At 36.2% G+C, this 25,751-nt stretch overlaps 5 protein-coding genes across 6 annotated transcripts; 2 read left to right on the top strand and 3 right to left on the bottom strand.

Annotated features, from left to right (window-relative positions):
• The first annotated feature begins 6,873 nt into the window (after positions 1-6,873).
• On the top strand, positions 6,874-7,895 carry LOC18011336 (ubiquitin-conjugating enzyme E2 4). Its single transcript, XM_006393239.2, has 4 exons — positions 6,874-6,916; positions 7,002-7,129; positions 7,255-7,331; positions 7,841-7,895. The coding sequence occupies exons 1-4, from the start codon at positions 6,874-6,876 to the stop codon at positions 7,893-7,895; spliced, it is 303 nt and encodes a 100-aa protein (XP_006393301.2).
• Positions 7,896-9,651: 1,756 nt separating this feature from the next.
• On the bottom strand, positions 9,652-10,173 carry LOC112082932. The gene has a single exon (XM_024150650.1). It carries the CDS (start codon positions 10,171-10,173, stop codon positions 9,652-9,654), a length of 522 nt encoding a protein of 173 aa, XP_024006418.1.
• Positions 10,174-13,312: 3,139 nt separating this feature from the next.
• LOC18011397 (putative F-box/kelch-repeat protein At5g28160) lies at positions 13,313-14,419 on the top strand. Its single transcript, XM_024150649.1, has 2 exons — positions 13,313-14,039; positions 14,145-14,419. The coding sequence occupies exons 1-2, from the start codon at positions 13,313-13,315 to the stop codon at positions 14,417-14,419; spliced, it is 1,002 nt and encodes a 333-aa protein (XP_024006417.1).
• A 1,859-nt stretch (positions 14,420-16,278) lies between these two features.
• On the bottom strand, positions 16,279-17,796 carry LOC18011393 (UPF0235 protein C15orf40 homolog). Its single transcript, XM_006393237.2, has 3 exons — positions 17,383-17,796; positions 17,194-17,282; positions 16,279-16,746 (listed from the first exon to the last, which is right to left on the bottom strand). Exons 1-3 carry the CDS (start codon positions 17,549-17,551, stop codon positions 16,615-16,617), a joined length of 390 nt encoding a protein of 129 aa, XP_006393299.1. The 5' UTR covers positions 17,552-17,796; the 3' UTR covers positions 16,279-16,614.
• On the bottom strand, positions 17,469-19,330 carry LOC18011392 (serine/threonine-protein kinase ATG1t). 2 transcript variants are annotated; one of them, XM_024150509.1, is made up of 9 exons: positions 18,970-19,330; positions 18,763-18,880; positions 18,636-18,694; positions 18,489-18,553; positions 18,275-18,368; positions 18,125-18,205; positions 17,928-18,039; positions 17,771-17,836; positions 17,469-17,603 (listed from the first exon to the last, which is right to left on the bottom strand). In XM_024150509.1, the coding sequence occupies exons 1-8, from the start codon at positions 19,234-19,236 to the stop codon at positions 17,784-17,786; spliced, it is 849 nt and encodes a 282-aa protein (XP_024006277.1). In that variant the 5' UTR covers positions 19,237-19,330; the 3' UTR covers positions 17,469-17,603; positions 17,771-17,783. The 2 variants fall into 2 exon arrangements, with proteins under 2 accessions (XP_024006277.1, XP_006393298.2); XM_006393236.2 differs by lacking the exon at positions 17,469-17,603 and having other exon boundaries at positions 17,605-17,836.
• Between the last annotated feature and the right edge of the window lie 6,421 nt (positions 19,331-25,751).

Raw genomic sequence — 25,751 nt, 5'->3', positions numbered from 1 at the left:
ATTTATGTTATAAAATCTTGATTTTTTAATGATATTACATAAAAAATGATGATTATATTTTAGAGCAATTCTCCTAAATGGCCCAATAAAACTTTCTTTTCTATGAAATAGCCCTTGATTTGGGCTTGGACCAACTTAGCCTTCATTAAACGCTTCATTTCCAGCTTAGCCTTTATTTCTCCGAGAAGACACGAAACCTTCCAAAACCTCCTCTGAGAAAACCCGAGACTTTCACTGTTGCCGGCATAATCATCGTCGTCGTCGTTGGAATTTGAAGAGATCTTCGTCGGAGTACTCACGAAACAACACCTCTGAGAACCGATCAGTAAGTATCATCAAATCATTTAGGGTTTCATTTTCGATTTGGGCATTTTCGCTTTATCGGTGGCTTTATTGAACATCGGAAAGAAGAAGAACAATCATTTCGCTTCAATTTTGGATTCAGTGTTTTCTCGATTTCACTTTTCATAAACCCTAATTTGTATTGGTTCCCGAATTAGAAATGGATTCCCAATTTGTTTTCATAAACCCTAAGGCGTTTTTGTAGGCACGTTTTGTATGTATTTGTTTAGTTTCTCAACAAAGCTCTTTCTCCGATTTGTATAAGTTCCTTCTGATTTGTGGGTTTTTGGAAATTTCTAGGTGATTTAGGAAGGCATTCTTAAAATCGTGACCTTGAGATTATGTTTTGATCATGTTATTGATAATGTTTTAGGTTAGATTTACACATTTAGTAATCTGTTCATATGGAAAAATTTAGTAATCTCTTCCTGAATTGTGTTTGTGTTTTCTAAATTTCAAAAAGTATTGAGTTTGTATTTGTCTTTGTGGTTTTAGAATTTCAGGAAGGATTCTCAATGGATTCATTTCTGCCTTTCCCAACTATTACGCTTCCTAAGCTTCATTTCGAGATAGGAGAGGAGCCGAATCAAGAACCAGGCCCAGTAGTCAACCAGTTTGCTTCTTTCAAGATGATCGAGAAAGTTAAGAATGAGCTCACCATTGAAGAGTTTCAGAGAGTTAGGAACACATTCCTGGGACCGATCCTGAAGCTCGCTTTAAGGGATTCTATGATGATTTCAGGGAAAATGGTGCATTTGTGCGTACTCGATCTGTCAGAACCGTGAAAGAGAATGAGGTGTGGTTCCACTTCGGAGCACAACCTATGAGATTCTCTATTAGAGAATTTCATATGGTTACGGGGCGAAGTGTTCTGAGTTGGAAGAGAATGAAGAAGATAACGAAGAAGAGAACGAAGAAGAGAACGAAGAAGAGAACGAAGAAGAGGACGAAGAGTTAAAATATGATTGCGGTGATGTTGAAAATGGTCATAGACCTTCAGACCTCTTATATTCGTTAATCCATACTGAAACTACATAGGAGAACAAGGATGAGAGATTCTGTCTGGCAATGTTGATACTCATCGAGTCCTTAGTAATTCCGAGATATATTGGATATCGTTTTCCAAAGAAGCTCATCAAGTTTGCACAGAATTTGGAGACGCTGATGAGTTACCCATGGGGGAGAGATTCCTACATGATACTGCTAAACTCGGTTAAGAAGATTGTTCCAACACGGCTAGGAAAACTCAAATATGATATTCACAGTTTCCCATTATCCTTGCATCTATGGATGTTGGAGTCAGTTCCGCAACTTCAGAGTTCATTCAGTTCACTAAACACTGCTGAACCGCTAACATCTTTCTTATGTGAAAAATATCTTAGGCTGATGGTTCATGTATCTAATCAGGTCGCATCATAGAGGGTTATCGTGATGTAAGTTTTCAAATCCTTGATTTTCAGAGTGTTTTGCATTATTTTGGATGTTCTTACTTAATTGAGAAGTTTTGTTTTACTTATGCTGAGCAGCTTAAGGTTGTCTGTGTCTTACCATCTATACAAGGTGACACTGAAGACACAATGTTTTTGGAGGACAATCCTGATCAAGATCTTAATAACCTTGTTGACATTGTAACCAATGGTTACAAGGTGAGGATTGAAGACTGGGAAAATGAAACAATTGACGTCATGGATGCAATGGATCAAATAGCTCAACAATCTCACCGGTTTGGGATCGCTGCTAGAGCCGGGCCATCAAATGCTGGAGCCGGGCAAATGCTGGAGCCTGGACATCTGATGAGTCAATGATGACAAAGCTGAACAACCTCTACAATATGGTTCGAAACGGACTAAGTGATATCAATAACCGCTTGTCCAACATAGAGGAAAAGATGAGAATCACCAAAGTAAGCTAGTTTTTTTTTTTTACTCTTGTTCAAAGTGGTAGTTGACTTACCTCTATTAGATCTCCCAGTCTAAGACAGATGGTGTGCAACAGAACGCTTCCGCTGGTAAGTTTACACGAGGAGATGCTGCTCAAGCACACAGTTCCACTGAAGAGGTAATGCATTCTTCAAATTCGGGAAATCGTTCCTAAAAACAGTCTATAGCTTCCCTAATAATGTTGAAATATTATTTGTAAATGTTTGCAGGTCCGTGGTGGTGATGTTCAGCTCCCAAGTCAAACCCCTCAAGAACAACGTATCCTCAGTCCAACACCTCAAGATCCTGAAGAGGTAAGCTATATGCTTTCTCCCTAATTAAGACACAAATTTATGAATGCTTTATTAAACTATGTAAAAATTCTAACAGGTGCAGGTGTGTAATGATAATGTACAACTCCCCAAACCGACCACTCCAGATAATGAAGAGGTAAGGTATATGCTTTCCCCCTAATTTAGGAAGGCATTATCACTAATATAGGAATGCATACTTCTTATTTAGGAAATGCTTTCTTAAATTATTTAAAAATTCTTGCAGCAGAGCACACAAGCCATTGACGAATCTCAGACGCAGTATGACACCCAAAACTACGGTTTTAATGATGAGGTAAGATTTCTGACTTATATAATATGTATGACGATGATAGTGATGATGATGATGATGATGAGATGTGATTTCTTTCTTCTATAAGCCGTATGAAACGTTTCCTGAAATTAGATTAATATTTGCAGATGGAAAATGTCATGGAGACTCCAACAAAAAAGGCCAGCGAGACTCCAACACAAAAAATCAGCGAGACTCAAACCCAAACTGCCATCGAGACTCCAAACCCAGCTACTACATGCACATAACCAATTTTGGACAATGATCAATACTCGGAGGTAATTAACATTTTTTAGAAAAATATTGCCAAAACATCTATCTATTGAAATGATTCCCCATAAAAATATAAATGTTTTGTTTCTGCAAGAAAATGTAGATCCTACGGCTCAAAACAAATCCTCTTTGGATTCAATAACTGTGCCTGGTGTCGATGCTGGTGTTGTTGTGGAACAAGGAAAACAAATTGGTGATGATGACATCTCTGCATCTGGCAAGACTGGACCAAAACCGAATGAGGTGGTAATGTTTTGACCTCCTCGTCTCCCTTTAAACTCTTTGTAATTTAATTTAGTAAGGCCTTCATAAAACCTCTAGAACACGAGAAGAGGTGTTGTGACTTTAATAAATCTTAGGGAAAAAAAGCCTTTGTCATCATACATAAAACACAAGAAATACACGAATTCAAAATTGAGGACAAAATGATTTATAAGGAATGGGTAAAAAATCACCACTGATGGTTTTTTGTTTTTCTTTTTCTCTTTTTAATGATGAATATAGACACTTCTTCCTAAACGTATGTTAATGGTTCTCTAATGGATATTATATATTTTGTGCTTTAGATAGAAGAAGACAAGTTTTACGATTGTCCGGCTGATGAGGCACATACACGTGTGTCCCCTAGAAACAAAGAGGACTTGAATCCTGTGGTAACGTTTTTACTAGAATAGTTTGACTTGAAACAAAAACTCTAAAAAACACTCTAAAAACAAACTCAACTCTTTTTTTTTTTTTGCAGGATAGAACAGATCCTGATCTTCGTCATATTGATATTGGCGATCATGTGGAAATTAAAACTGAAGAAAGTGGGTGGTTTGAAGGAACGTTGATAGCCATAAAGGAAGATGTCTACACTGTTGAGCACTCGAAGATTTTCGTGAGTAAAGATACAAAGATGAGGAAGAGTGTCAACAAACAGAAAGTACGTCATAAACAACCACCACCCAGAGATAGTCATGATGGGATTGATCTGCTACGAGAAGTGGATGTGTTTTTCAAGGATAGATGGTGGGCAGCAAAAATGATTGTTGTCAAGCAAAACAATATCTACGGGGTCAGAATACCTCAGTTTGATGAAACTCAACTGATTTCTGGTGAATACATTCGGCCTGGTATGGAGTGGGCAAATGGTGAATGGATTTCGAGAGAAAAGGTAGTGCTTTCCAAAAAATTTAGCATGTAGATTAGAATTAGGAAGATTGTTATGCGATTCGGGAAATCATTCCTAAAACATATTGCAGACTGATTCTAATAATTTTTTTAAATTGCAGATCAACAAGCTGCCTGGATCAAGCAAGACGAATTCTGCTATCGTTTCTTCTGGGAAAAGGAAAGTAGTTGATGATGCTGGCGAAAAAGCTAATAAGAGATCTAAAAAAAGACCAAACCAAAACTGCTAGTGTTCAAGAATCGAAGCAAGGAAAGGTTTTCTTGAGAAGGACCAAACGCCAACCCAAAGAATCAACGTCAAACAAGACTCAATTCCGGGGACCAAAAAACTCAGCCTTAAATGTAACGCCTGAGGTCAATGTGGTTATTGATCCATTCCTGACACCACATATTAGGAGACTAACAACCTTGGACGATTGGGGGAATAACACAGAATGGTTAGTACATTCTGTTATATAATCTTTGTTATCACATATTGTTTGTTTTCTAACTATTTTTTTATTTTGACTAATGCAGATTCAATATTAATGACATTCCTGTTAAGGCTGTTTTGTTCAATAAGTTAGAAGATCCGGAGAAGTGTCTGACTTATGAGGTATTTCTGCGTTTAAATAAGCATTCTAATCTCTTTAAAACCTTGTTTCTGAAATTTTATGAATAGGTTCCTAAACATGTTTTCTTTTGTAGCACATTGCTGCCACGATCTCAATGTGGGCAAGGAGAAAGGACACCCATGCAGCATACTTCCACAACAATCATCTCCCATTAGCTACATTTTTCAAATCTCAATTTTTTAGACAACTCTCATCATGCTACTCCAGGTTTAAAAATCCTAGGAGAGGTCATCAATGGTTCTCAGATGATGTGTTGTTGGTTCCTACCGGGAAAATAGCTCCAGGGAAGGTATGGAGAATAGATGTGGATGTAGTTTATGGCATCACATTCAAGAGCGCTAACTGGATTGGGATGGTGATCGACTTCAAGAAGGTACATATCACTGTTGTAAGGTCTGGGCTCCCTTCTAACAAGATCAATGTCATCATGAAGCACATGAATGAATTCACAGGTATAAAAACTCTCGCTACTTTATATCAACATTCTTTTCCTTTGATTCTTTCATTTATTGAACAAAATGTGATATTTTTGGTGCAGAGATGATTCATGTTCTACTGTGCTACTGCAGATAAAACAGTGATGGATGAGGACAGGGTTCCTTACAAAGTTGAAGAATTATCCGGTAAAAACATCCCGAAGACCAATCTTCCTGCGAACTCAGCTCTGTTTGTTTTGAAGATTCTCGAATGCCATTCTATGGGCATTCGAGACATGACGAAGCTTGAGGATGACAATGCACACGACATAAGAACAAAGCTTGCATGCGAGCTATATGAGGAGTTCTGTCCTACAGAGCTTTGAGGAAGCTATTCAGGATGTGTTTAATCAGATTTAGGAATATCTTCCGGAATTGTGTTATGCTTTTGGATTTAGGATTCAGCCTTTTAGGATTTCTTATGGAACACCTTCGCGATTAGTCTTATGGTTTTGGATTTAGGATTGGCTATAACTTAATCTTCTGTAATTGTCTTGTGTTTTTTTGGAACTGACTTATGTTTTAGGAATGTTCAGTCCTTGTTTAGGAAAGCCTTTCTAACGTAAATTGTTGTTGCTTTTATGTCTCTGGTTTGATTGTTTTGAGATATGGGAGATTGCTTTTAAGGCTTACTCCAGGTGGCTGAAGGAGTGGAAAGCACATCATATAAGTATGACGCTGCTCAGGTAATTTAGTTCTATTTTTGTCTATTTACTTAATAGTTAATAATCTTCTTATAAAGAAATATGAAATCATATGATAAGTATTACAAAACTTCATAAAACCATTAAAACTTAGAAAATCATTTACAAAACATACAAAAGATCATATGATAAGTAAACAGAACTTACAAAGATCATATGATAAGTGTTACAAAACTTAGAAAATCATTAAAACTTAGAAAATCGTTTACAAAACTTCGTAAACCATTAAAACGTAAAGTTCATAATTCATTTGCAAAATTTAGAAAATCATTCCTTAAAATGAATAAAGACCTACTAAAATGCTCGAGAAACTAAGAAAAGCAATCAACTAACGAAACTTAGGAAGTTCTCATACAAAATCAAGAATTCTATACTAAACCAATAATTCTATACATATGTTAATATGACCTATATTTTATACAAAAGTAAAATTTCAAAATAACCAATCATCATTTTTCTGAAACGACACGACTAAGACACAACTACACAGAGAAACGGTGCAGTCAAAAATGAATTAATTACCTTTTTGAAAAAATGCAAGTGTTCTAATTTCCGATTTACGAGACACCGTTGACCGACCCTTTCTCCTCTCTGAAAACCGACTCCCTCTCCTCCTCTATAAAAGGAGACTCATCCTCCTTCGTAAAAACCAACTTCCACACACAGAAAAAAAAAATTCCATCTTTGTGTTCTTCGAAATCCTTAAAATCTCCTGAAATTGTCTACTTTGAACACTATTAAGAGGCAGATGAAGGAACTCGAGAGAGTTAACAGCGATCTTTTCAGTGCAAGTATTTCGTTTCTGTATTTGTGTTCTCCGAAATTCTTAGAATACAGTTTCTTTCTACTAACATGTGTTTTTGACGATTTGATTAGGACCGGTTGATGGAGATTTGTACCATTGGAAAGCGATGCTTATGGGGCCGAAAGATTCCCATTACAAGAACGGCGTTTTCGAACTCACCATGAACATCCCTCCTGAATACCCATTTAAGGCGCCGAAGGTATGATTAGGCTTTTGGATTGTTGGAATGCTTGTCATATTACTATTTTAGTAAGGGCTTGATAAACTATAGTTTTATATTCTAGAACTCTGAAATGATTCCTAATAACACTGATATTTTTGCAGGTCTCGTTCAACACCAAAATCTTCCACCCAAACGTGGGTGAACATGGAAACATCTTTCTTAAGATGTTGAAGAACGAGTACTTCTTGCCCATCTAAACCATCAACCGAGTAATCTTTTTACCTTTTCCAATTATTGGTTTATGAATCGTTATTGTCTGTTACTAATTTGGTTTTAAAATTCTTTGAAATTAGATGCTCATTGAACTTCACGCGAAGTTAACTGCACCAGAGATTGGTGATGATGACCACTATGACGAAACGATTGCCAAACTCTTTTGAGAAGACAAAGCAGCGTTCGATTCGGTTGCTCGTGCATGGACCGTCGAGCACACTTAGGGCACGAAATTTTTTTTTGCTTTTGTTTACCTTATCTTTATTCTAAGTCATCTTTTATGGAACTCTAAACTCTATCTATGTTTTTTTTATGAAACTCCATCTATGTTCTACTACGGATGTAGAATACTTTATTTATGTGAACTATGTTTTTTTATAAGTTTATATTTGGTTGTATTAATGGTTTATATTTGGTTGTTCAATAGTTTATATTTGTATGCTTTTATGAATTGACTTATGTTGGAATGAACAGATTTGCACAGGGAAGAGGTGAAGTATATGAAGAGGAAGTCTTGGGAAGGAGTTAATCAGAGGATTCAAAAGTGAAGAGCTTGAAGCATTCAAGTCTGCAACGAAGAAAAAATAATCAAGTGAGAAGAAGAAAAATAATCAAGGGATTCAATAGTCATTTGCTTGTGTTGTGTCGTTTTGTCAAGTTCGTTTTATGAAAAGAGTTGTATACAATCTAATATTGTCTTGTTGTAATCAAACTCGATCTTCAATGAAAATCATTACAGAAATTCAGAATTTAGAAAGTCTTATCGAGTATTTTGGAAACATTTTAACCAATTTATGAAGATCTTCCGAAACCAATGAACCAATTTAAATCTTAAGAGATTTTGGAAACATTTTAACCAATTTATGAATATCCTTTGAAATCATTTACCTCGTCCAAAACTAAAACCAAAACCAATAAGAGAGTTGGGCCATATCAAATCTTCGGCCTAAAACAAAACATCGGCCAAAAATCCAAAAACTCGGACAAAACTCAAAAAACCTTGGCCAAACTCAAAAAATCTCGACCAAAACCCAATAAACTCGACCAAAACTCAAAAAACCCCGACCAAAACTCAAAAATCCTCGATAAAAAATCAAAAACAATGACCAAAACTCAAAAAACCTCAAAAAAAGTCATAACCAAAGCCTTAACCTTTGATATTGTTAGTTATTTAGTAATCTATTCCTAAATATGTTTAATGTCTTCCTAATATGTTCGAAAAGCAAAGGATAATGGATACTATGGTTATAGAATAGAAGTTCAATACACAGTAATCAAAAAATCGTTAAACAAGACGGTTATGGAGGAGAAGTTTCATCGCCAAACACATCATAAGCAAGAATAACAGCAAACAGTCGAGATTATTCATTTGATCTCACAAAAGAACCAACTATATGCACACTGAATATAGTATGCTGTATATAAATCTTGAAAATGGCAGCAAAATAAAACTACCTAATATAATGATTTAGGAATGTATTCCTAAACCCGTATCTACAGAGAATATGTATTCCTAATATAAACTTCTAACTTCACAAGAAGGTTTCACAAAAAGGTCTTTCAAATACGAAAGAGGCCCAAACCGAGACAAAAAAGAAAATTGGGCTCTCATTATGTTGTCAAGCACATATAACGTGTAGAAATTTCAATACTTATGCTTTGCACATTTAAGACTGTTTGAAAATAAGAATTTGGGAACGTATTCCTAAATATATCTAAAGGCTTCCTACAATTTTCGAAAAACTTCCTAAACCATAGCAAAATTTTAGAATATAGTAAGTTCTCTTAAGCTTTCAATACTTATGCTTTGCAAAACATTTTAAAAGTCTAATGAATCAATGGTAAAGTTTGAATCTGTAATTTCTCTCAAGTTCTTAATCTTTCTTGTTTAACTCTCAAACCTTAAGCTTTGTAAAACATTCTCAAGTCTACTGAATCAAATAATATAGTATACTATTGTTATAAAAATCTCATCACAAATAGAGAGTTCAAACAAGCCATAACAAAGGTCTAAACATTTACAAGTGTTTGAAAATAAAATATTTAGGAAACTGTTCCTAAACACGTATGGTATATTCCTAAACCAATATAGAAGCAATCGTCTTGCTAAAAAATGCTGTAATATCTTCCTGTAAAATTGAAAACCTTCATAAAAGTGATTTGCATGTACTCTTGTTGTGTCCTCCTATGTCGCATCGGCTACATTTGTGTCCTTGGAATTTTGAATCGGGTACACCAAACTCTCCCACTGATCTCTTTCTTTTTGTCGGAGATCTCCCACTGATTTACTTACAAGTAGGTGGTGTGCATGAATTTATTACTACAGTATCTGGGAAATCACAATTTGTCAAATCTCCACATGGATGAATGCTCTCAGCATATACTTTAGCCCAGGTTTCCGTCAAGTAAGCCTGATCCACACACTTGTTCTCGTCTTTGTTTGTACGTTTAGCTGCAACAATAGCATGGACACAGGGGATTCTGTCGATGTCAAAAACGAGACAAGTGCACTGCTTGTTTTCCAGATGAACAATGTACTTCCGAGTCTCGTCCTTTACTTCAAACTCATACCGATCTACTTGGAAAACATCAAGTTTCATTGCAGCATTGTATCTCTTTACAATCATCTTCGCTACGCGTGGTGTGACAAGCTTTTTGTGTTTAAAAGCCTTTTCCCGACGTTCATGAAACCATGTTATGAGTGTTAACCTAATGGTCTCATACAGAGACATTATTGGTAACTCACGAGCCAAGTTTAAAATGGAATTCAGAGACTCCGCGATGTTGATTGTCATGATGTTGTACATGTTCGAAGGTGCATACAAGCAAGACCACAAGTTAGAGAAAAAGACAGAGAAACAATTTAGGATAGCATTCCTAAAATCAGTCATAGCTGCTTAAAACATTGTACTTACTTGTTTGAAGGTGCATAACAGCGAGCCCACTTTGCAAAATCGGATTCTTCCAAATATGCAGCTAATTTGGGGCTTATACACCTTATGTCATTGAAGATGCCAATGAACTCATGACGAGTGTAAGCGTCAGCTGCAGCTTCTACAAGAGGCAACAACCAAGTTCTCCCATACTTTGGTGTTATATTCTTCAACAGATTGATTCTACAAATATTATGATGTGCAAGCGGATAAACCACTGAAAGTTCCTTTGCAATGGAATGAGCTCTATCTGAAACAAAGACCAAATCAGACGCATCAGGGATCACGGTCTTAAGTCCTCCACGCATGTTCGTTTTCAGAGTCAACTATCCCAAACGCAAGCGGATACAAAGAATAATCTCCGTCCTGTGCACAAGCTCCAAGTTATGTTCCCTTAAATTTTCCCTTAAATATTCCCTTAAGAAAAGTACCATCCACGGCAATAACTCTTCTCATCAGCTCAAATCCTCTTATCGATTGACCAAAAGCAACAATGCTGTATTTGAATTTTTTTCCATTTGGATCCATCTCAAGATAAACCTTGGATCCAGAATTTTTCTCATGAACCTTAAACAACCACTTCGAGAGGTTTTGATAGCTATCCTCGGGAGTCCCTCTGATCAAATCCTGAGCAAAATCTTTAACCCTCCATGCTTGTTTGTATCCAATGTGTACACCATGGTCGAGTCTGACTTGCTCCATGATTTTTTTGGGTTAAGACCATACTTATTCTCTCCATAATTGTTGCACATCAGAGTGCCAAGCACCTTGGCAGTTGCTTGCCAATGGTTGGTGTTCCTATGAATTGTATCACAGTTGTGTTCACTTATATAATTCCTCACCACAAAGAATTCAGAAGAAAGGAGCTTTGTTGCACGCATCCTCCATGTGCAATTGGGGTCAACGCATTTTAGAACCACCCTCGACTTGTTTGACCATGCTGATCTGAATTCAAACTTCCAATCCAATGCCCATTTCCTCATTTGAAGCATCAACTCTTCTTTGTTCTTGAAGTGTTTATTGACATAAAAATCAACTGAGGGATGTGCAATGCCTATAGGAGAAAGGTCAGGAGCAGAACGCAGAGTATCAATTGTAGAACATGTTGAATTTTCGTCTCTATTTGCTCCATGAGTTAGCTACACAAAAGAAAGCTTGTAGAAATTATTTAGGAATACGTATAACACATTTATGAAAACATATCTAAATAAAACCAGGATTACTCTTGAACCGTGCAACACTAACAAAGAGAGATTGCTAGCATTACCTGTTGATTTTCTTGATTGAATGAAACATCCAGATGAGAAACAGTAGGTGTAGTTGCAGACATTTGTGTGAGTTGGGATGAATTTGAAATGCCACTATAGAAATAGGAAGATTTGACACAAGCCGTAATGTATCAACACCTGAAAATCTGTTTGCCGCAGATGTTGATTTGTCGTCTCCATTTGCTCCATGAGTTAGCTACACAAAGAAAGCTTTTAGGGATTATTTAAGAATACGTATAACATATTTATGACTCAATTCAGATGATGTTTACCTGTTGAATTCTATGTGCATAAGAATCTTCAGTCACAGTTACATATAATGGAATAACTTCAGATGATGTTTTGATTATATTGATGAAACTCCTCAGTTGGCGATCGTTTTTTAGAAACACGGGTGGACAATTCTGGACCATTAACCTCATCTTCATGAGAGCTTCATAGCTAAGTGCAATAACAGCTCTGGAATCGATCCCTAAATCATCATGAACCATCTCAACTAAATCCTTAAATGTATGATGCTCATCAAACTTAAACTTTTTTGATCCTTCATTTGCATCCGTTACAAAATCCCATTCCTGCTTCTCATTTTTCTTCCACTCACCGCAAACACAGAAAACTTCAACCATATTTGTTACAATAGAGCCTGTCAAGAAAGAAAACAAGCAGCAATCATTTCATTTTATCAATTAGGAATGCCTTCTTAAGGATATAAAATGAGTTCTCTTCCGAACAAACATTCTTCTCATTTTCTCCCAATACAATTTCTTACCATTTTGCAACACCAAAACTAAACTAAAAGATATCCTTTAATCCAAAACAACGGCAGTTATCGAACAGCTATAATGACAGATGAATTGTCCTATGTGAATCGACGAAAGATGTGAATCGTCGCTGTAGATGTGAATCTACATACCTGATATATTTGTCGTTGAGCTTAATCGAATATGATGAAAGATGCGAATCGACGATGTATTCGACGAATGATATGAATCGACGAATGATATGAATCGACGACGATATGCGGATAAGAAATCTTTCAATCGCCGGTGAGCTGAAATCGATTCCTTCGCTTCTCACCAGAATCTGTGATTCTCTCTTGTGTGAAATCGATTCTTTCGCTTCAGAAGAATCAGTTCGTCGAATCAAACCAGGATCAGAGAGCGACAATCTCTTCCTCGGAAATTGTATCATCTTCGCCGAAAATTGGAATCGTGATCGGGTGAAATGAAATCGGAATTGTATCCTCTTCACCGGAATTTGGAAAATGAAATCTCCAGTGATTTGAAATCGCGAAACTTCATTAAACTCACTTTAATGAAAGTTAAATATGTCTCCTTTCCAAATGGGGTTATTCCATAAAGTTTTAAGTTTTTTAGGGCTGTTTGATTTAATTTTTCTATATTTTATTAGGAAAATAAAATTTATATAAATTTAAAATAATTGAAAAAAAAATCTGCACGTACGGATATTCACCTAGTTTAATGTTAAAAAAATGAAAACTCCTAATTTTATTTATGAATCATGACTATGTTTAAAAAAGTAAAATCTCCTAATCATATTAATTTTTTTGTCAAACCTCCTAATCATATTAATTAAATCATGACTACATGTTGAAAGTCCTAAACGTATCCGGGATCGTAACGATCGTTTGCTCTTTTAAGAATGTATATACGCTGCTAAAGTTTTTAAAGGGCTATTTGGTGTTAAACCCTAATCTACAATTCTACAAAACGTCCTCTACCGCTATGAATCCCGAAGTAACAAATTCATCTCTGTCCTTTTCGTTTTTGTTGGTTCCTAAAGATATCATTATCAACTGCTTAGCCAGGATATCAAGATCTTACTACCCGAAACTCTCCTTGGTCTGCAAGACCTTTCGCTCTCTCCTCTTATCCATTGAGCTCCGCGCAGAGCGGTATCACCTCAAAACCTATGAAAGTGTCTTCAATGTCTGCTTACAGTTATCCAGTGATCTTCCTCCATCCTGGTTTAGTCTCTGGATAAATCCTGAACAAACCCTAACCAACGACATCGGCAAGAAGAAGAAGAAGAAGTCTACCGGAAATACTCTGTTGGTACCAGCACCCTCTTGCTATTTACCTCGTACACCGATGTTCATTGTCACCGTTGGTTCAGAATACTATGCACTCTTCCAAAACAATCATCCGTCCCCTGTCTTGTTGGTCTGTGATAAGGACTTCTTCTGGCGTGAAGGCCCTATCATGACTGTAGCTCGAGAGAGAGCGGTTATGGGCGTTCTAGATGGGAAAATATATGTAATGGGAGGTTGTGAGGCTAACGAGACCGCGAATTGGGCCGAGGTTTTCGACCTGAAGTCTCAAACTTGGGAGCCTTTACCTGACCCTGGCGCCGAGATACGCTTCTCTAGGATCAAAACAATAGAGGGGTTCCAAGGAAAGCTTTACCTTAGATGCAATGAGGAGAAAGACTATGTTTATGATACGAAACAAGGTAAATGGGATGCTTCAAGAAAAGGATTAGTCAAGTGTGTGATAGGGAATGTATGTTATGGTTGTGACAAGAAACGTTGCTTTTGGTATGACCAAAAGCGTAAAGAATGGAGAGTGATCAGAGGCTTGGCTATGTTGAATGGGAGCCGTCATGGTGATTTTGTTGAAATAGCAAACTACCATGGGAAACTATTAATCTTATGGGACAAGTTTGAGCATCGAGGCCATTGTCAATCCAAGAATATATGGTGTACGGTGATTGCGTGTGAAAGACGCAATGTTGGTGATGATGATGTTTGGGGAAACATTGAGTGGGCTAGTGTTGTGCTTACAGTTCCCAGTTCATACGTTTTCTTGCGTAGTCGATTGAGTTGTTTTTGATCAACAATAATTATGATTTTGTTTTGACAATTGCCAATGGCTTTTTTTCTTTTCTTTTCTTTGTCTTGTTCTTTAGTGTTAGTGTGTTTTTGGGTGACTGATAAGATATAGGAAAAGTATATGTATATCTCTCCTATATCTTATCACTATACAATACAACAATTTTTGTTTTATGCGTTTGGTATTATATTTAAAATCAGGTAGTGTGGTTTGATATTTTTGATTTCTTATTCTTCATGATTTCCATAATTTTGATATGGTCCATTTCCATAACTGAACTCCATAGATCTTTGTTGCAGTTTTAAGACTTAAAGCTTGCCTTTGTTCTGTACCATTATACTTTTTACCCTCGTGTAAGAAAACACAAGCTGAAGCCCATCAGTGGTTAGAAGTTGTGAGGAAAACTGTAAAATAACCAAAAACTCTATAATCAAGCAAGTTAGCACACTTAGAACAAGAAGGGAAAGGAGATGAGATCTCTTTAAAAGGGCAGTGAGTCTCGACAACATCCACTGCATCTACAACCTTGAAAACAAGAAGGGAAACAAGATGAAAACTCTTCAAAAGAGCAATGAGTGCCATTGCCTTTCTTATGAATACTTAAAATAGCATCCATTGCATCTGATTACAGAAGCTTGAGACCACAAATCAATATCTACACTCCTCATTCAACAAATAGTATCTTTTTTTTTAAACGGAGCAAATAGTATCTTTAGCAAGTCATTATGATCATTCAAAAAGTTGCAGTAATGAATCTATTTGAATTTTCCCAGCATCTCAAACACCATATATCCTGTTCCTATATACCAACCCCTAGCTCTTCTCTCAATCTCCACAATGGTTCTTCATTGTCGATACAGAAAATCCAAGTCTTCGCATGAGAAAAGGAGATAAAAATAGCTCTCTGTAAAATTTGTACCAATTAGAGCGGCCGAAATCTTTTTTAGCCTATAATCGTGTCTATATAAACTTTGTGAATATTGGGCTATTGGGACATGGCTTAACCGCGGTTTGGACACAGTTTTAACGCGGCTTGGCACACAAATCGAGGTGATTTTATGTCGGTTATCATGCCAAACCGTGTCTAAACCGTGTCCGACCCGTATCCGATCTGTGTTTGACTCGTGTCCGACCCGAGTTTGACCCGTGTTGATTTTTTTTTTTTTTTTTAAAGTAAAAATGGCAGGAACAGGGAAATGCCTTGCCACCATCGTTGGGATCTCGTGAGCTTCTCTTCCCCTCACGTCTCGTCTCTTCTCTTCGATTGACCGATTGGGAGATTGATCAGATTTGTTTGAAATGGTAAGGGCTTCCAAAAAACCCTAACTTTAAATCCAGGGTTTAAAGCTTTTACGCTCTCTCGTAGCTATAGTTTAGAAGCAACATACATCCTTTAATGGACTCACAAAAAGATTCAAAGCAAACAGTGAAGAACTAAAATCCAAGTCTAGAAATAGCATAGCAAACTTCTTCCTAAATATAAGAATGCTTTTTGGTTGAAATAGCAAACTACCATGGGAAACTCGCAATGATGATGATGATGAAGTTTGGGGAAACATTGAGTGGGCTAATATTTGTGCTTACGGTTCCCAGTTTCTACGTTTCCATGCGTAGTCGACTCACTTCGTTTTGGACTTTTGATGAAATGTAAATAATGTACTTTTTTTTTGACCATTGCCAATGATGCTTTTTTAATAAAATAAAGAAAAAGATTCGTGCTCTTTTAGTGTATTTTTGCTGCTTTAAGATTTGATTCTTGAACCAATGTAGGATAAACTGTTGTGTCCTTCAAATTTAGATTATTGGCAAATTCAGATATTATATCATTAAAGTTCTGCCATGGATTATGAATTTTTGAATTTAACACAAATAACACATTCAATGGATCATGAGTTTTGGTATATTTGGGAACACAATAAATAGCTAATTGCTTTGGCCAACAAAATAGCTTACACAACTTCCACTTCAATGAAGCAAAGACAGATATCGAAGCCATCCTAAATCCAAAGTTAACAAGTCACTCTATGACTTCAGATCAACTCTGACTACATTAAACAAAACTTGGTCTAAAAATTTACATGTCGCATACAATCACAGTATAACTGACCAATGATCTCTATATTACCAGTCCGGAAAATCTTAATCCCATTCGTACCTTAAGTGAAGAATAAACCACTTGGCTTCTTGGGGAACTTTTAGGTAGGTTTTGATGCTTCGGACAAAGCTTGGAAAACGCTTTGTTGAGTCATATCCTCGACAATCACAACTTTATCTCGAAACTTAGATCCTGAACCCAATGAAACTTGTCTTCTCTTCACCCCCAATACCTGAAGGTCACATCTTTTAGTGAGGATGTCATTGAAAGAAGGATTAATCTCTTCACTCTCAGAATCAGCTCACATGACAACTCAATTACACGTATCTTAACAAACAGGTTAAAATCATTTGTCCATGGAAGCTCTCACCAGTGCAGGTTTATGAGACTAAGTAATGGCTCAAAGAGAAGGTGAGATAATACGTTGCTCATATCCTATCAAAGGAGGCTCTTTTACGATGCGATATCTACCACAAGGTGTTAGTAGCCTAATCATTTAATCAAACATTACAGAGACACAATCAAACTGATCAGCACACTAAATCGCTTGCAAAGAAGTTGAATGTGATAACAGTAGTGGTTTAATCCAGGTGCTAAAAGAGAAGGAGTTCATGATTCATCTACATATAAAAAAAGCTAAAAACTTTTCCTATTGAGAGAGAGAGAGAGAGAGATTTACAGAGCTAATGTACTCGAGAAGAGCTGCGTTAGCTTCACCATCCCTGGCCGGAGCGTCGATCTGAACGCCCACCGCTTCCTCGCTCACATCTCCAGATCAAAGAGAGAAAACTAAATCAGTAAAATCTGAGACGGTGTAAGAAAGAATCAAACCGATATACACAGAAGAGGAATGAAATAAGCTCGATACCGGTTATGGAGGCGGATTTGGAACCAGGCTTCGCGTGGATAGTGATGGCGACGGAGGAAGGTGAAACGAGGCGCAAACACGACGGAAAGCTAGAGCTATCATCGGCGGTCGATTTAGCCGTCGTTGATGCGGCTGAATTTGCTTTCTTTCCTTTCTTCGTCGGAGCCATTTTCGTTTTTCCGGCAAAGGAGGCTCTTTTCTTAAATCGGTCGAATCTTGGGCTTAAGAAAAAAAAAGGCCCTTTGGGTATTATCTGGGTTTTGGATTTAACTAAAAGGAGGAATCTTGAAAACTATTATCTACAGAAGAGAATCCTCAAAAACCGGATTTTTGCAACATACAGGCAAGAAAAGTTTTCAGACTCTTTACAAAGACTTCATCTTCTTACATTATACACATGATCATAGCCTTAAGAACTTGTGTTGGTAGAATTCGTCAAAAGAGAGACGCGTAACTGCAAAACACAGATAAGACCAAGAACTAAATACATATATTAATATATAGCAATATGGACATGGTGAAACACAGTTGAGATTTTTCTGCACCTGGGTTAATACAAAGCAACCTTGAACAAACGTCAATGCAATCTGGATGCAACTCCTGAAGAATCAACTGAGAGAAGGGAAGAGATGTACTAGATTTGATCTTCCTCAGAACCTAATGGTATAGTAGTAAAAAGATTTATGTTTACGGCATTGGAGCTCTGAGATCAAAAAAATACCACTAATATTCAAGATCTCACCTGAACATTGTTCATACCGCGAAAAGGTGGATACCCTTGAAGAAGCTCGAAAAGTATTGCTCCTACACTCCACATGTCAGCCTAAGATGTTTTTCTATGAGTCTCCATTGCAAAACCAAATTGAACCATAATCTCATGAAACACTGTCACCTTTTCATTGTATCTCTGAAACTGAAGAACTTCAGGAGCCATGTAAAACGGAGAACCACACACTGTCTCGAGATACTTTCCCGGAAGTAGTTTCCTGCTTTCAAACATGAACATATAAACGATCTTTATCGCAATAGTAGCCATAGATTGACTCATGATAACACCTCAAAAGCTACACTATACTCCATTTATAACCATTCTCCTCCTAACTCACCTTGAAAGACTAAAATCAGCTATCTTCAACACTGATTCATCCCCAGATCCAGTGAGTAAAATGTTCTGTTCCAATCAAAATCTATGTCACAATCCTGACTCCAGCTTCTAATCTCAGTCCAAAGTTGTCATGAATCTAGCACAGTACCTCAGGTTTCAGGTCCCTATGGATGATGTGATTATCATGAATGATTTCCAAACCAGCTCCTGCATCAAACATCATCAATACTCTTTTAATTCCAGAAGAATAAAATCCAGTAAGAGCTTGAAATCACCAATCTGCTTCATAAATCTCCTAGCAATATGTTCTTCAACTCTTCCATGACATTGAATATACGATGATAAAGTTCCTCCATCACAATATTCCAGAACCATGATGAGTAATTCCCCATCCTGGAAGAACACAAGATTTGAATTTGAAGCAAAGGGTTTCACATATTCGAGAAGACGGAAAGACCCAGGATTCGTGTGGAGTCAGTTACTTGGAAAACTTGGAGGAGACGAATGATGTTGGGATGGTGAACGGAAGATAGAAAGTGGAGCTCGTTGTCTATACAGCTTCGGAGATTGCTATTGAGCTTCGAGAGATGGAAACACTTCATCACCGCTTCTTCTCCGGTTAACCTGTGCTTCGCTAGCCAAACCGTAGAGGTTAAACTCTCACTCAGTTTCGATTTAGCTTTGTATTCCTCCATCATCAAGTATGGCCTCCATCGATTATCTTCTTCGAGCAAAGATACGTTTTCCATCACTTCAAAAAAAAAAAGGAAAAATAAAGTCAAAGGAAGTTGCCAGATCCTCTAGCGTCAGCTTCTCGTAAATGGATAATGTTAATGTTACGACGTCGTTTTAGTAAGTAAAGGATAAAAATTTTATGGGGTTGAATAAATTAGTTTAGGAGAAAATTCCTCAAACTAGGTTGATGAAATGACAAATTTAGCCTAACATATTGAAGGGCTTACTAGATTAACTTTATAAAGTTGGTTTAAGTCCATTTTATCCAGATATTGAATATTATTACGAAAATGCCATTATGATTCCTAAAAAAAACTTTAATTTCGAAAAAAAATTTAAACGAAAAAAGCAAAAAAAAAAAATTACAAAACCAAAACCAAAAAAATAAAAAACCCTAATTCATGTTCTTCTCTCTCTCTCTCCAGCGCCGCTTTCTTTCTCCTTGCTCTTCTTCTTAACCTTTTCATTCCTCTCTTGCTCTCCTCTTTATCTTTTCTTTTGTTTTGTTAAATTTTGTTGTATGAATAGATATTCTTTATGAATTTCAAAGCATCGATGTTTCAGATCGAGAAAAACACAACTTGCTCTACCGATTTTTTGTATCAAGAAGCCTCCAACGTTTCCAAGCTCGGAGATCTAGATCTTCCCATGGCTTCTACAATTCATTCTGCTATTATGTGAGTTTTTCGTTTCATTTTTTCGAATTCTTTGATTTTTTCTAGATCTGGGTTTTTGGATCTAATATCAACGATAAACTATGGAGATGTGGCGGTTGGTGGTGACTCTTAAGCAGCATTCTCGCCGCGTCGCGCACAACCGCAGTAGACAGACGTTGTTTCGATGGAATGGTGCTGTTGTGGAGGTTGTCGGCGGCATAAATTTTTCTGTAAAAACCATAACCTTAATTTTTTTTCAGGTACGTTTGGTAGATATATTTGGAAATCGATTTTGTATTTTTTTGGTTGTAAAGTTCATAATGTGTGATGGTAGATTTATTTGAAAAACGGTATGTAGTTTGGTAGATTATTAGTTATTTGATGGTAGATATATTTAAAAAACGAAATGTGGTTTGGTAGATTTATTAGTTATTTGATGGTAAAATTATTTTAAAAAACGATGTTGTTTGGTAGATTTATTAGTCATCTAATGATAGACTTATTTGTAAAATGATGTGGTTTGGTAGATTTATTAGTCATTTAATGGTAACTTATTTGAAAAATGATATGTGTTTGGTAGATTTATTAGTTATTTATGGTAGATTTATCAGTGGTATATATTTGAATTTTATATATGAATAACAATATTTGTTTATTTTTTTCTGACAGATTATGGGCTTTGCCATGGTGAACAAATCTTTGATGGGATATCCAGCATCGATCCGACATGTTTTACTATGAATTGTAGATTTACATTTGGTAGATTTGTTTTGAAATGATGGTAGATTTATTATTAAATTGATGATATATCTATATTTGAATTTGTAAAAATGATAATTATATTTTGAATGATAATATTTTTGTTTTCAAATTATATTTGTCGTAAAACATTGACCCAGACATTTCACATTTTTATCACATTTGCTAGTAATGTTATTATTCAATTTGATTTATTTCTTTACTTTCACTATGATGTATATCATAACTGAATAAAATTTTAATCAAAACACATGACTAAAATCATTTGACATTGTGATGTTGTAAAAGTTTATGTAAATAGAGTTAAATGTAACAAATATTCAAAAATAAAAATCAAAAGATCATAAGTTAAGAGATGGTTATTACAAATATGACATATATGTTCAAAGTTAATATGAAAAGTAAAGTTATCTTAGAGAAAAGATATATCATAGAAAAAATATTCATGTTGGAAATTTTTGACCATTGATTATGGCATCTATATCGTAAAGACCAATACTCATCTGTGATCGAATCACAGTTAACCGACATAATCTTAGCAAACTCATGCAAAGAAAATGTCAATGGTAACAAAACCAAGTCAAATATAACCATGGAACAAGTCTACCATATGTACGAAACATGTTTAACATACAACATTCCAAAACAAGTCTACCAAACCGCTGGTTTTTTTGTAGATAGGAGAATACATTTAGGACAAAAAAGTAATTTCAATCCAAAAAGTCAAATGTCTGCCAAACATTAATAACTAAGTCTACCTCAAGCATTGGAAATAACTCTACCATAGAACAAGTCTACCATAAGCACTCATATGTCTACCAAATCGAGGTTATCTTTGTAAATATCAAACTTAATTAATCTACCACATGATTATTATAAGAAGTCTACCATACGTACAATAACTCTACCAGATTACATAAACTCTACCAAACTGACAAACAAATCTACCAACATTCTGTAAGTCTACTTCATGTAACAAATAATATACCACTTACCGGAAGAAATTTTATTTCAATTTAAATCTACCACACAACAAACATATCTACCACAAAACAAATAAATCTACCAACATTTTGTAAGTCTACCTCATGTAACAAATAATCTACCACTCACCGGAAGGAATTTTACTTGAATTTAAATCTACCACAAAACAAACATATCTACCACAAAAGCAAAAAATCTACCAACTAGATATAACTCTACCATAAAACAGATATATCTACCGTCACATATTGACAATTTTTTTCACATAAGTCTACGGCCAAAGGACATAAGTCTACCAACTCAGAAATTAAATCTACCTCATTGTCAATAAATCTACCGATAAAGTCAATTATGCGACAAAGTCAACGCTTTCTTTAACAAATCTACCAATACGTTTGACAAGTTTGCCATTCATAACAACAAATCTACCAAAACATAATAAATCTACCTCGCATCATCAAAACTCTACCAAGATAAGTCTACCAACATTTGTAAACTCTACCAACTCTCGAATAAATCTACCATCGACCTAATAACTCTACCGACAAAATTTTTGCGTTGACCAAAATTTGATAAGTCTACCGTCAAAGCCTGGTAGACTTATCAAATTTTCAGCGCTATATTCTGCCTACGTGGCATTAAAAAAGTAATGGCATTTTCGTAATTATGTTTTTTTCAACAAAGGCCAAAAGGGTGTTTTGGGTATGCTAGGTTAGTTTTAAAAAAAAAATAAAAGTGCGCCAAACAAGTAATATAGATACTTTCTAAGGTTAGTGTAGTAATCCTCCCATTAGTTTATTGAAGAGTGATATAAACAGTACTAATTTTAGTTTAAATAGTTTTGAGATCTTTTGATTACTGTTCTATGTATTTTAAACGTATTTTTATAAAGTAACGTACAAACTTATTCAAAGAAGAAGGAAGAAGTTAAAGAATTTAGAAGGGTGTGAGAGAATTAGAAAGGAATCGTACATATTTATACTAAAATATTTAAAATAAAAAACCTTAATTTAGACATCACAAATACCGTCATTCCATTAGACATTTCATGTATTGATTTTTACATTTTCATTAGATTTGACTAAATATCGGTTTTATTAGAAAAAAATGGTTGATATTTATATTAAATCATAAGAAATCGAAAATCCTATAAACATAAGAAATCGTAAACACTAACCTATATATCATAATTAGCATCTAAAGATTGGAGGAAGATGGAGAAAGCAACAAAGGAACATAAGGGAAACAGATGCCTTTCAAATCTTGGAAGCTTATGTTTCTAGAAAATATGGAAGAGTCGGAAAGAAGCAGACATAACACAAAGAGGCAAATCATCAAATAAGTCTGTTCTTAGAAGTTGCTCATCGCCTCCAAGCTAGGAAGATTGATAGTTTAAATAAGGAGGAGACGTTTGATCTTAGAGGAGTTAAAAGCATCAAAGTGGGGAAAAAATGCTCAATGTCTCCAACTCCAGGGAAGATTGATAGTTTCAATAAGGTGAAGATGTTTGATCTTAAAGGAGTTCACAGCAGCAACGCATGCAAGTGAAGGTATTCAAATTAAGTAGCAACTGAATCCACCACCTAAGTCAGATGAAAAAGAACAAAGTCGTGATGTTCAAGATCGTGATGTTCTAGCGCAAAGCTAAATCCACCACCTAAGTCAGCTATAATTGTTACCACTCTATCTTTTGTAGGACCGCGAAAATCCGATTGAAATCATGAATAGAAAATAGCAATATTATAAACGATATGTATATAAACGATATGTTAAGGTAAGAGATTAAAGAGCCTTAAGAGCCAACTAAAAAATGCAACGAGCAACGAGCAACGAGCAACGAGCAACGAGCAACAAGCACGAGCACGAGCCTGAGCCCGGCACTGGCACCGACAACGGCGACGGCGGCGGCGCGCGTAGGTGTTTTTGCATAATGCCCTTTTACTTCCACAATGCTGTTGACCCTTATTGTGAGAATGCCATATATATACAAGAGAATTTTCTCCTTGGTGAGCAATGTGGGACAAATACACTTCCACTAAACTTCCACTTTTAGTTATAGCCAATAGGAACATTTCATTTCCATAAGCTCAAACCCAAATCTCAAATGAATTTATAAGGCTCATTTACTTATTAAAGTTCATTTCTTATTCACACACAAACTCAATATTACAAGTCCAAATGCTTATTAATATTGGGTTCCAACAATCTCCCACATGAATAGAAATGACTCTATACATATGAAGACTCGATAGACTATGCAGACTGGACTCAAACTAGATTACAGAATCGACAGACGGACTTTTCGAGAGTATAAGCGAAAACTAACTGTGTCTGAGGAAGTAGCGTTTTTCAGCCTTTAACCACTCATTGTTAATATCTGTCGGATTTACTCTCCAGGAAGTGAACATGATGTCTTGAACCACCCGGATTTTGGTGTAAACCAAATCAACAGATACAACTCAGCTTTGTCTTCTCGTAGCATTCAGTTCTCTATTGTGTTCATTGTGGCCTTGAACGTGCCTGGTTTATCATGAGTGAACTTGGAGAGTATAGCCTTGTCTTCGTTCTCTTAGAAACGGCCTCATTTCACACTCACTAGGTGATTGCCAAGTATCTGTCACATACACAGAAAGTATCCTGTTATACTCTATATACATGTATATGAAGGCTATGGTCTTATCTCATTAAAAGCCATAAAGCTTAACCTTACATAATTACAGGAAGCACTGTTTATCATCATGAAAATTGAGCATTTTATAGTGTTTTTCTCAGATTCTGCTTGATTTAGTTGTCCCTTTGAACCAACCTCTTGGGATCTCCAATCGCGTAGGTGGGGTTTCCATCAAACATCCTCTTTCGTGATAGACAATAAGCCCATTCCCTTAGATGATTTAATGATTTGATCTCGCGACAAGCTTTTGGTGAACGGATCCGCTAAATTTTCTGCTGACTTGATGTAATCAACTGTAAGTACACCACTTGAGATCAGATGCCTAATGGTCTTATGTCGTCTTCGTATGTGACGAGACTTGCCATTATACAGATTATTCAGTGCCCGAGAAATATCCGACTGATTCTCACAGTGTACACGTAATGCTGGCACTGGTTTTTCCCACATCGGGATATCTTCCAGGAAGTTCCGAAGCCACTCTGCTTCTTCGGCTGCTTTGTCTAAAGCTATGAACTCTGACTCCATGGTTGATCGGGCCAGGAGTGTCTGTTTGGAAGATTTCCAGGATACTGCTGCTCCAGCGAGTGTAAAGACATATCCACTTGTGGATTTGGAATTTCTAGAATCTGAAATCGAATTGGCATCATTATACCCTTCTAACACTGCTGGTTCTTTACCAAAGTGTAGCCCATAACTCTTAGTGTGTCGCAAATAGTTCAACACTCTAGTTATTGCTTTCCAATGAGCATGACCTGGATTACTTATGTATCGACTTAACACGTTTACCGCATGCGCTAGATCGGGTCTTGTACAATTGGTCAAGTACATCAGACTTCCAATTACCCGTGCATACTCCACCTGTGATACTGGTTCACATGTGTTCTTGGTTAGGTGAGTTTGCATATCCATTGGAGTTTTTGCGGTTCCATTCGAGTAGGTCTTAAACCTCTCTAGGATCTTTTCAGCGTAGTGATCTTGAGACAGAGTAATTCCATCAGAAGTTCGAATGATCTTAATCTCAAGAATGACATCTGCAAGTCCCATGTCTTTCATGTCAAATTTTCCATTGAGCATGTTCTTGGTTTGTTGAATGATATCTTTGTTACTTCAAATAATCAGCATGTCATATACATACAAACATAGTAAGATGTATCCGTTTGGAGTACATTTGTAGTAGATGCATTTATCACATTCGTTAATGCTGAAACCATTTGACATCATCACATTGTCAAACTTTTCGTGCCATTGTTTTGGAGCTTGTTTCAGTCCATACAATGATTTCACGAGTCTACACACTTTGTGCTCTTGACCCTTAACCTCGAAACCTTCGGGTTATTTCATGTATATTTCTTCTTCTAAATCACCATTTAGAAAGGCAGTTTTAACATCCATCTGATGGATTTCCAAGCCTCGCAAGCTGCTACACCAATCAATATTCTGATCGAAGTTATTCTCGTAA

This window comes from Eutrema salsugineum, unplaced genomic scaffold (assembly GCF_000478725.1).
Source record: "Eutrema salsugineum unplaced genomic scaffold, Eutsalg1_0 scaffold_7, whole genome shotgun sequence".
NCBI lineage: Eukaryota > Viridiplantae > Streptophyta > Magnoliopsida > Brassicales > Brassicaceae > Eutrema > Eutrema salsugineum.
The sequence above is the reverse complement of the archived record's forward strand: the minus strand, read 5'-3'. Positions and strand labels throughout refer to the sequence as shown.